This window comes from Astatotilapia calliptera, chromosome 20 (assembly GCF_900246225.1).
Source record: "Astatotilapia calliptera chromosome 20, fAstCal1.2, whole genome shotgun sequence".
Classification (NCBI taxonomy): domain Eukaryota; kingdom Metazoa; phylum Chordata; class Actinopteri; order Cichliformes; family Cichlidae; genus Astatotilapia; species Astatotilapia calliptera.
The window spans coordinates 11010794-11023409 of record NC_039321.1 but is presented as its reverse complement, the minus strand read 5'-3'; the positions used below and the strand labels follow the sequence as shown (position 1 = coordinate 11023409).

The 12616-nt window shown below is 44.0% G+C and overlaps 1 protein-coding gene across 1 annotated transcript in view; it reads left to right on the top strand.

The window, feature by feature from the left end:
- Positions 1 to 11208: 11208 nt before the first annotated feature.
- The window catches only part of flna (filamin A, alpha (actin binding protein 280)), a 35749-nt gene continuing 34341 nt past the window's right edge, over positions 11209 to 12616 (top strand). The window contains 2 exon segments of the mRNA XM_026155315.1: positions 11209 to 11407; positions 12111 to 12577. Coding sequence (XP_026011100.1) covers positions 12208 to 12577 — 370 coding nt within the window. The 5' untranslated portion in view covers positions 11209 to 11407; positions 12111 to 12207.

The following is a 12616-nucleotide window of genomic DNA, read 5'->3' as shown; positions in this document are numbered from 1 at the left end:
GTGTTTAGGTACAGCTGCTGAGCCCACAGTGTGTCAGACACAGCCCGACAGGAAAAACTTTATCTTTTCTTTTACAGTCTGGTGCCCAGTTGTCACACTCTTTAAGAGAGAAGCCCTTCATGTGGCATTAGAGCTCGTTCATTCCTCAGTGACGTTGTGAGTTTTCCACAATTTTATCACACACTTTCATATCAGCTTTCACTCTTCACTGATTTAATCAGACCTCTATCACCGTGTGAAGAAGATCGGATAAGCGCTGTCTTTCTTGAGATCTGTATTTCCAGTTATGAGTCATTTATTTCTGTAGCTGCAAACAGATAACAAAGATGACGATGAATTCATTTCACAACACAGTAATGGTCCATCATATCGAAATCAACCATGAAGTATTTATAAAAGATACCGTGATGCCACTCATTAATTCTGGATTTCAGAGCCAGGAGCTTCAATTTTAGCTTTCTGGTTGCCATCCATCAAAAATAAAATAACTGAATCCGATGCACATGTTGAATTTATAATGTTCTAATAAGTTCTAAATTCATTTTTCTCTCACTGTTTAAGTAAACCTACCCCTGAAGTTATAGACTGATCATTTCTTTGATGGTGGGCAAACTTACAAACTCAGCTGGGGTTCACATCATGTTTTCCCTGACTTGACCCCTCATCTCTGAACTGTTCCTCAGACCTGATTCTGGGGACCTCTGCTGCTTGCTGTCACTCTCATCCAGTTCGCTGTCCTCACCAAAGGGCTGACCTTTTGACCTTAACTGTCCAATCAAATTCTTTCCTCCCATAAAATTTCTCTTAACCATTATTGCCTAAAGACAATGACCTAACTCCACAATGTTGCCCTGAGGCAACAAACCAAGAAAGGCTGATTTAGTAAATGAATTACAACAATTAAACAACTAAAAATAGGATTCAGATGTTCTTGAACATGTGCATATTTTTTAAATATGCTTATTTCATTAAAAATGCATAAAAATGACAATAGCCTTAGCAGTAGCTAGCACTCTGTCACATGCAGATTTGGCACCAACCCCCAGGTCAAAGGTCAAACCCTCTCATCGTTTTACTGAATACCAAAGTGTTAAATCCAGAATTCAAAATCCTGCTCCTCACATACAAGGTCTTAAATAATCAGGCCCCATCTTATCTTAATGACCTTGTAGTACCATATCACCCTATTAGAACAGTTTGCACTTGTACTGTACTAGACAATACTAGAGTATTTAAAAGTAGAATGGCAGGCATACTAGTTATTATTCATCTCTGGCTCTCTTCCACAGCTTGTCGTCCTTCCAGTCTTGGCAGATGGCCCCGCCCCTCCCTGAGCCTGGTTCTGCCGGAGGTTTCTTCCTGTTAAAAGGGAGTTTTTCCTTCCCACTGTCACCAAAGTGCTTGCTCATATGGGGTTGTTGGGTTTTCTTTGTTTTCTCTGTCTTATTGTAGAGTTTTTACCTTACAATATAAAGCATGTCTTTAGTGTGCCTCATACACCATTTAGCGTTTCAGAACACAAAGATCTTGACAGTGAAAACATTCATCTCAAGGCTTTGAATGAAACCTCAGTCAATGATGTCACAGTGGCTACACTCATGTTTTATATACAGACACAGATTTTTCTCCCTAAAACGAAACCTTTGTTTTTTGCTTCATCTGTCTTCCACTCACTTATATGCGCATGTCTGCAAGCATGTACGTGTGCGTGTGTGAACCAGTATGTATTAATCAGAGCCATATGTCTGCAGTTGTGAGCTGGTTCAGTCGATCAGTGACATCATGTGTATGCAGTTACCTCACCGCAGGCTCATCTGTAGCAGTAAACACACACACACACACACACAGATGGGACTTTGTGACCTTAAAGCACAGACTGAGCTTTTCTGTAAAGCTCTGTAACCTCCCTCCTTCGGCTCCCTCTCATCTAGGTCCTGTCCTCTCTCACACTCCATTTCTAGGAAGACAATATAGAGAAAATACCACCATTATGCAGATCACACTTCTCCTAATACATGAAGATATCCTTTTCCACTGTGACAGCTGTGACAGGCTCTGAACTTACATAAGTGGAAGAAAGTGAACTTGATGTATGGATGGAGAACATGTTCTAATACGCTTAGGAAAACTATTAAAAGATATTCCTAATGTTCCCTACATAATACACTCTCTCCGTTCTTGACTCCACTCTCACTTTCACCTCCCTAAACCTCTCTATCTCCTCCTCCCCTTCCGTCCATCCTCCCTCCAGACTGATGAACTGTGAGTAGAGGGCACAGCAGAGGCCGAACATTCTTGTTTCCTGAGCCAATGCTCAGCTGGAGAGCACTGAAACACAGTGTGTGTGTGTGTGTGTGTGTGTTCACACATACACATACAACCTCCCCATGTTGAGTCAGAGCAGGACCTGACAGAGAAACTCAGCTCCCTCAGTCTCGCTTAACAATAACAGATAAAAGGAAAGAGAGCAGGGCCTGAAAGACATATGACCACACAGAAATACCAGGCAAGACGGATGTGGAGCTTTACACACACTCACACACACACTCACACAGACACACACACGCACTCACACACACAGACATACTCACACACACACGCACTCACACACACAGACACACACACAGACATACTCACACACACACACTCACACACACAGACACACACACAGACATACTCACACACACACACTCACACACACAGACACACACGCACTCACTCACACACACAGACACACACACAGACATACTCACACACACGTACACACACACAAACACGCACTCACACACACACACCAGCATACAATAAAAGTGGATGAGATGAGAGCAGAGCACAGACCGGTGACATCATACCTATAAAATCCAGGCGCGGTGGTGACGTCACCAAGTAAAAAAAGGCAGACAGCGAGAGACAGAGAGAGAGAGAGAGTAACACCCCCAGCACCTCTGATGCTTTACCCGTTTACCAATTAAGGCTCTCACGGTGCAGACAGAGAGAGAGAGGGGGATCGAGAGGTGGAGGTAGAAAAGAGAAAAAGAGCAGAGGGACTATCTCTTTCTTTTCTTTTGCGCCACCAGTACCAATACACCCATTTCCCCCCACCGGGACTGAGCGTGGGGAGGGAGCTCCGGGACTTCGGTACGGACACACACACACATAAACACACCCTCTGTGACCACAGCAACATCTGCGCGCAGACGGAGCGGACAGAGAGGCGGAGGACGCACACACAGACGACTGAAGATCACAGGCTCCAGCACACAGGTGAGTTCGGTCCCGATGTGAGGAGGCTCCTCTCACACTGTGAGGCTTCCTGCGTGGCATGTGTGCTGAAGTTTTCTGTGTCAGCTCCGTGGGTATGTTTGCAGCGGGCTGGAGAGGCTCAGCCGTGAGTGTCCGCTGCTTCTGCCGCGGGTGCGGTGAATGGGTTTTCCTGTTAAACTTTGAAGGAGGTTCACTGGGTGCGCTTGGGGCTTGGCTGCCCTGGTGGTCCACGATTAGCCCCACGCTGTTCCTGCGTGTAAACTTTATTTGCTGGTTTTTGCGCGCGTGCACCGCAGCAGCGGACTCCCCGGTGTTACAATTAGGGGTTCCACACCAAATAAGGTCATCCGCGGCCACTGGTGCTGTTTTACCGGGGGGCCAAGTGGTGGCCGCGTGCGCCCTCCGCCGCCGGGAGCGGGAAACCGCAAGAGCACGCGCGCCGCCCGGTCCACTTTACGTTGAGGACGTTTGAAAATGACCCAAGTGTTGACCTCCCGAAGTATCAGCGATCCACTGACAGCAGCCCGACTGAAGACTCGAAACGGCAAAGTCAGCTCTAAAAGTGCACCTGTCCCAGAGTTTACTCTCTCTTGAAATAATTATTCCTTCCAGTCTCGACTCATTTGATCTAATCTGGATATTGTTCAGAAGAATGGTTGAATTTTCACGTAACACATTTCAGAAACACAGCTGGATGATCATCTAATTCTCAAAATAAGGAAAAGAAACGATAAGTTATGCAGTGTGAAGGTTAGACCCCTCCTAGTGGACCACACCTTTCATCCTGTGATAGCTGGCATAGGAAAACTGATCGATGAAAACATAAAAATAATGAGTCTGGCAATTATCAAAAAGATGCCTGCCAAGTATTTGTCAGTCAGTCGGTAATAATCATAATAAAGCTTCAGTTTCATTGAGTGCCTACACCTGATGCACATCATTGCAACATGTTTTGGTTCTTATGGTCAGCGGCTTCTCAAAGTGTGGCCAGATGGGAGGAAAGCTTTCACGCAGCTCCCATGTTCAAGGACAGCATGACCTTCGTTACACTTCATTTATCCACATTTAATAACCATACAAGTAAGGCAGCATTTCTCTTTAGTTTCAGCTCTGCTGTTCTTGACATCATTTGCAGATTAAACTGCAACAGCATTAACACATGCCACTGGAAGACTGGGAGGCTTACATCTATGTATCAGTACTTTACTATTTATAAGTTGTGATGAAGCAAACTGAACGCTCCGATCCAAGTCCAGTTTACAGTGTGGCAGTGTCCTTTCACTTAGCATTTGCAAGAAGCCTCTAAAGAACTAACTGTTGCCTATAGACATATTATATACAGTTATATAAACACAAACGTTCTTTTCAGTTCATGGCAGAGTGTAGGAGATAATCTAAGTCCAGTCCAGACAGTCATGTCCACTTCACCAGTAAGCTTCCAAAAACAGAAAAGTGCTGTCATGATGGTTGTTTGGTGATGAGACTGCAGGACCTGAATGCGCCTCTTTTGTTCTTAAATGTAACCAGTTTTTTTTTTAAAGCTTTTCTGGCAGGTGATTTTACGGTGAGGTCATAACATTCCTACTGAGCTTTCATCTAAAGCGCTGTGGAGGACTGTGGGCTTCCTGTGCTCTACACAAACTCTGAGCTCCTCAGCTGACCTGTATCAGACACATCACCTTTACTTGGTTTTTACTGGTTACTAATTGTCACATACAACATGTGTGATTTAAATGAAATCAACCCCCCCCCCCCCTCTCTACAGCAAATTTAAAAGTTTAGCTTTTGCCATGTGAATGCAAACTCGATGACATATTAAAACTTAAATTCCCTAAAACAGAAAAATGTATGCAGACTTGGTGTTTTTCATGCAAAAATATTATGGTTAGATAAGGCCTACAGTAAAAGTCTCGAGCCACCCCCACATTTTATTCGATTTTGTTTTTTGTGATCTTTTTAAAGTGTTCCTTAAGGGAGTACATCTCAGATGTTAGTGTGTGGGCATTGGCTGTTTTGTCTTTCATTTTCAGCCCAGTCCTTGTGCCTGACCTTTTCTAAGCCATTTCACTGTGACCTATGATTCAATCAGGCATAAAAAAGGCAGCTAAGAATGAACCAGTGTGTGACAACACATAGTAACATTTTCATTTGTAATGCTGTTCATCTGTTAAACCATCTTTAGGCACTGTAGCAGATCCAGGAAACAGAGTTCGGTCAGGAATCAAATGGTGTTTCTGAACTAACTGATGAGCTATGTGGCCTTAAACAAAACAAAAAAATGAGTGGAGGGTAAAAAAGTATCAGGTCTGAAAAACAACATACAGCAGATGAAAAGTATGTCATAGTCCTATCGTTAAGAAAGGAAAAGATCCAGCAAAGAGCTGACACTGGACCGTTTGGGTAGTTACTAAGAAGCCGTTCTTGAATAAAGGAAATGACTCTAAAGGTTGAATTATGCTAAATTACACAAGAACGTGACTAAAAATCATTGGAAACAGCTTTGATGAGATGATGACCATGATTTTGAAATACTACAGTGAGTGTCTACAGATGTCTGTCACACATGGTGGAGGCTCTGTCATGGTTTGGGACTGGTGGTCCAGACTTAGGGTCTTTTTTAAAGAGAAGAATGTCTGGCTCCTTACCATCAGATGTTGATCCATCATGCAATTCCATCTGGAAAGCATCCGATTAGCAACAGCTTAATTTTTCAGCATGCGATCCCAAACACACTGTCAACAAAGTAAAAGCAAAGCTGAACAGAGAAATACACAGTGGTGGACTGGGCTCCAGACTTCAGCATTATTGAAGAAACGTGGGGTCACCTTGAACAGCATTCGGTTTGTAAAGAAGACTTTGAAACGTCCCCCAAGAAACTACTCCTAAATACTACTTAAGGAAATCACAGAAGGCTTGAATAAGAGAGTTCAGACTGTGTTGAATAAAGCTGATCACACCAAATATTGCCTTCCAAGCTCGTTAGGATTCTCAGGTTTTGTCTCATATACTGTGTTTCTATATATGTTCACTTTCAGATGTCTCAGTTAATTTCCTAGCAAAATATATCCAGTGAGTGGCAGCTTAAGACTTCTGCATACCACCCACTGTCTTTATATTTAATCAACTTTCAGAAAGTTTTTCTATAGGTATCTATAGATACATTTGTTTTTGTTAAAAAAGTTGTTTAAAGGCAAAGATCCAATTAAATCCACTAAAATGAGAGGTATTAAGCTAAGCGAGTTAGCTTTTCCACAGTTTGAGGACCTATGGCTGTCCTAGCATGGCTGTCCTAGCATGCCTCCCCTAGCATGCCTCCCCTAGCATGGCTTAGCGGCGGGGTCAGTAGCCGCTGTTTGGGTCAGGTGTAGCCAGCACACCACAGATGTCAGGCCAAAGACTTCCTGTTCTGTGCAGCTATTAGTATTTGCAACGCCAACTAAAAAAGGACAATGAAAGCTAAACTGTTGATGCTTTCGAGGCTTATAACTTCCTCTTATGATTTACAAATGGATTCACCTGCATGCAGACAAACACCAGGCAAATGTGGTACTACTCAGACTGACTGGATTTCTGCCTCTCTCTCATAAATATAAAGATGTATATACTGTGAAGACAAAAGAGGATGCTGGTGTGGTTCATCTGATGTAAACATCTCAATCAAACGTGTCCTTATTTGACATGTCTTGTCCTACTTTCAGCTAACAAGTGCCACCGTTACCACACTGTCTACAGAAACTGGAGGGGAAAACCATAATTTAGGTGTAATCTCTGCTTCTGACTGGCTGTCTCCACACTGTCTTGCATGTAATGTGGCTGGCAGTGTTATCGCGTGCAGTGTTACATTTCCTGTGCTGAGTTTTGCTCTGCTCACGCTTGTGGCTGATTGGGTGGGGTAAGTGATGAGAAGCTGAAGCTGGGACAGGCTGGTGCTATACAGCTATATAAGATTCACTCAAGTGGAGACTGAGTCGACACCTTTCTGTGGACTAGAGCTTATATTCGATATTTGTATGAAGACACACACACGCACACAAACACACACGCACACACACAAACACGCATGCACACACACACACACACACACACACACACATATATACCATGCCCCATAGACAGGTCGATAGATTTCACATTTGACTATTTGATGAAAAAATACTACAAGACATCCGAAGCTCTTCCCTTCTTCTATTTGTTCCATAAATCAGTGGTTTTCATCTCTCAGGTCTGCACTCGTACCTCTGTCTTAGCACTACAGCCTCTGGGTTTCGTCTCGGCCGATTCAGGGAATGAGGCATATACTCCTGTTGTACTCACTGTGATCTTTGGCTGGAGGCCTCCTGCACAAGCAGAGAATAACAGTGCCACATTTAGTTCTGCAACCTTCTGTTGGATTTGGCTCACTGAAATCCTTTCTCAACACTGACGTGGTCAGGTTGTGTTTTTACAGCACTCATTCATGTTCTTACCTTATTGTCTTTGAGCTTAGAGTCTAAACTGAGGTCCTGATGTGTGGGTAAGAAGCTTGAATGACACATTTTTCAGTCTGTCTTGAAGCATTAGTTAGATTAACACTGATGCAGCTTTTGGGCACTTTAATGAAGTGATTTTAAGTGATTTTCTAATTAAATTTGTGTGGTGGTGGCAAAGTCCTCAACAGCACTCAGCAGAGGAGGCTGCTGTACATTTGAACTCAGTGATGATGTCACAACAATCAGTATAAAAAGTGGATACGTCCAAAAAGCAAATAATTGGAACACTTCCAGGACAGAGAAGTGTAGTACCATAATCAAATGCTAGGGGGAGACAAAGGACAAGCGAGAGAGCTCAGTCTTGCCTTGGTGAGCTCTTGCCGTCCCGCCCTGCGTGTTGTCTCCTGTTTATTTTCTAAATTCCTCTGGAACAATAGGCCTCTATATGTGCTGGATATTCTGCCAGCTTTCTCGGCTTTCACTTACTTCCAGGCAGAACTTCATTGAGCTCTCTGGCATGAACAAACCACAGATTACCCCCCTCCAAGCCTTTCCACTCCAAGCATCTATTCACTTCTTCTTTCTGGTACATTGTGTTTATTTGGCCTGTTTTCTGCTCTGCCACTGTTGTCGCACATTGCACACTGTAAAATGATGTGAATTACACAATTAAACCAAAACGATCTAATTGTATCGTTCGATTCTTTAAGTGACCACAGGATGATAGAAGCATGCTGGTGCCACTCGGTGTGTGTAGCATTAACGGGACGCTTTTATTGGGGTGTTATTAAGTCTGGAGGCTCCGTGGTTGTTATGGGGGTGAAGAGCATTCTTCAGATTCTCCTTTGACCAGACACACACACACACACACACACACACACACACACACACACACACACACACACACACACACACACACACACACACAAAGGCCAAGCATTCTTGATGGCTGCTGGCCGCACTTTGGCTCCTGGCACTGAACTCCTTATTTAGTCAAAAAGCTGCAGAGTCACATCCAAGCCCATCTGTAGAGCTGCTGCTGGTGTGTTACTCACAGGAAAAAAAGGAATTTAAAGGTCAGGGTACACAGATAATACTGACGTCCTGCTTAGAATACATAATCAGATGTTGGACACTACAAAGCAACAGAAACCACTGAGCTACAAATCTGGTAGTTCATCAAACGTCCTGTTCAGTCCTGCTGGTCACACTTTGGAAATGAGTTGCTAATATGTCCGTATCTTATTTATGTGAATATGAATGCTGTACTTTAGACTTTTGGCCACCACCATGATGCCTTTTGCTTTGAGGAGCCAAAAGTGGCCATATTTAAACTCACCTTTAAAGGGTGAAGTGCCCAGTTCCCAACTAATAGTAACAAGCCTGTTTAGCAAGCTTCAACCATAAGTTGTATGTGAAGGAGTGGACTAACAAAAACCTCTGACACATTGCACTGCACCACAACAGTGGTACAGACTTATTATTTGTCAGATAATTTCATTCAAAAACCACAAGAAGCACCCATCTGATGGCATAAAGCACAGAGCTTTCATGTTATAGCTTGGCTGTAGCTCAGGTGGTACCTTCCAATCTACTGATTGGAAGGTTGGTGGTTCGATTCCTGGCTTCCCCTAGTCTGCATGCCAAATATCCTTAGGCAAGATACTGACCCCAAATTGCATGAGTGTGTGTGAATGTTACTTAGAAAGCACCTAGAAAAATGTGCTTGTGCGAATGGGTGAATACACAAGTTGTGTAAAGCGCTTTGAGTGCTCAGAAGAGTACAAAAGCGCTATATAAGAACGAGTCATTTTAGAAGCATATTTGCATCAGACTGCTAAGTGGACTGCTAAGTTATCAGCTATGGTTAGTAAGGTTGGTTAGACAGTTGCATACATGAACTGCATCACTGCAATGCGCAGGCACGCATATCTGCTGGTGAGGTGAAAAAAAGTGGAGCAGCAACATCGCGAATCATCAGCAAAGATTTTTTTTTTGTTAGATGATCCCTTAAAAATGCTTAAAAGACACCAGAGCACATAGTCAACACGTCCCATTCACAGGTATCTGCCCGTGCCAGCACACCAGTGGATTACCCACGTCTGATTTAACACTTAACAAAATGTAAATGGATCAGATCTACCCACTGTACAGTTTTTATGAAAGAAACTAGCACTATAGAGACCTCCATCACCAGGCTGTGATGGTGTTTATTTCTATTATGAAATCAAGCAAACTGTGTGGAGGGACGAGCTTTTCGAGACTGTGCCCATTAGAGGAAGAACAGTTTTGGCCATCAGCTTACTTCCTTACCTCTGAAGGTCAAAGCAGTCACAGAGCAGCGTGCATGGAGCTGGTGAGAAACTGTAAGCTTCCTTGGTGACCAGTATAGTACCTCACCATGCCAGGCTGACAGCTGCCAACTGTTCACCTCAAAGCTTGCTTGATGCTTTGTTATAATATTGGCCATCATATTTTTTTGGTAATCCTAAAAAGAGCAATCAGCACGTGTCTCCAATGCAGAAGACAAAGTGATGAAAACAGTTGATCCAGGCTCTTATCAGACTTCATCATTAGCCTAACATGTGTTAGTGTAGAGCACATAGCTGATCTGTGATCACGCTGCTGGGCCAGTACAGCACACTGGTCCACAGTCCTGTCTTTACTGACGGGGCTGCACACACAGCACAGTGATGTCACACACAGACGAAGGCAGAGGTTCACACTGTGCGCTCAAATGCACAAATAAGCACACTGTCCATGCTTGCACAAAAAAGGAAAGTTGAACAACACTGAATGCATTCCAACGCACACAAACAAACAACAGCGAGTCTCTGATCTGCTTATCCTTCCAGATAGCTTAAATATTTACTTCGCCTGGGACCCCGAGCACAAGATGAGCTCATATCCTCACAGGGACCGTGCAGTACGTCTGCTGGAAAATCTGTTTGTCGAGCTCTGAAAACAGCCCCTCTGCTTCTGTAGCCACAGCATAGCATTAGGGATAAAGGTCCGGGGGGGAGATGTTATGTCCTCGAAGGAAATACTTGTGGGTATTTGTAAAAACTGAATTAAGATGACAATATTAAGAGTTTTAACTTTATGGCACCATTAAGCTTCATTTTTAAAAACAGCAAAAAACTGCAGAGAAAACTTAGAAGACGTACAGTCAGAAACACTCCACTGCAGCTTACAGAGCAGCTGTACTTTGTAAATTTGAATCATAATAACAGCATTGATTATTGGATTTATTTGGGGGGAGCTATAGCAATAATGCTAGTTAGATTCAGCTAAACTTGTTTGCTGTCTGAAACCATTTTGGAAACTCAGACAGGAGCACAACCAGGTGTGAGACAAACATAAGATTATCATATGTGACACAGTGATACAGTTCAAAGCACACACGGACAGAAACAAAGTTGCAGGTATTCAAATAAAAACTTTAATAACAAGTAAAAAGGAGCTAAAACACAGAAGGAAACAACAGCTGAGGCTGAGCAGGTGAAATCACTCAGACTCTAATGAGGGCAGGTCAAAGAAGGGAGCAGGTGAAACCCACAGGAGGAACTAACGGTGTGCAAACTGTCACATAGTCCCACAATGGGACGCTAGGAGGTCCAGGATAAGGACAGTCTTTGACAAACACACATGAAGACATTACAAAGACTACGGAGGTAATTTCACTGCTTTCTGATTTTTCAGTGACATCACAGTCGTTGTTTCCTCCACACAATACTGCCGGCACGTTGTGGCCTGATGGTTATGATCATTGGTGTTTGTCCTGGTGTAGCCAGCGCTGTCCATTAGTTTGGGGACAGTTTAATGTACCCATGACTGTTAGCTTCAGACAGGAGCCTGTTTACAAAGGTGCTTCAGCGGAGGACAAACCGAACAATGACTCTCAGACTACTCGTACTTCTGACTTGAAGCTGCAGCTTGAGGTTTCTGTCAGCCCGGAGCTCTTTCTCTGGACACCGCTGACTGTCTTCGTTAAAAATGGCTAAATGTTCAAACACAGAGCAGCTGTTCTGACTGCAATGAGTTAAACTCGGTAGTAAAATTAGCGAGATGCTCGTTTGCTGTTAAACATGGCGTAAAGTTAGAATGTGAACAAGTTTCAGGTTTCTTACACCTCAACCGCCCCAACACAGGACATTTGGGTTTCCTTAGCTGAGCCAGGCATAAGTTTGGGACACAGTCTAACGGGGCTAAATACCATTCTTCGTATTTGTTTCCCATTTTTTTCCTGATTGTAACACGGATAATGAAGCTGACTCGTCCCTTTCCGTCCTCAGCCGCCTACTTTCTTTGCGAAACTTGTGTCTCTAGGCTGTTAGTAACTGTTCTCTGCTCTCTTTTTCTTTTCTCCACAAACAGAGCTAGAAAGTGAGAAAGGGAAGATTGAGAAGACTCCACCCAGGGCGAAGGAAAAAAAGAGAAGCCAGCGAACCAGGAGACAGCCGAGACCATAAAAATGAGTGGTTCCCACCCCCGGCTCCACCAGAGCGCCGCGCCCGCTCCAAACGCTCTCTCCGCGGACAAGGACGCAGAAATGCCCGCTACAGAGAAAGACCTGGCCGAGGATGCGCCGTGGAAGAAGATACAGCAGAACACTTTCACCCGCTGGTGTAACGAACACCTGAAATGCGTCAACAAGAGGATCGGCAACCTGCAGACGGATCTCAGCGACGGGCTGCGGCTCATCGGGCTCCTGGAGGTCCTGTCTCAGAAGAAAATGTTCCGAAAGTACAACCAGAGGCCCACCTTTCGCCAGATGCAGCTGGAGAACGTGTCGGTGGCTCTGGAGTTCCTGGACAAGGAAAACATCAAGCTGGTGTCCATAGGTGGGTCCGATAAGTGTGTGTGAGTGCCAGGACGCGTGA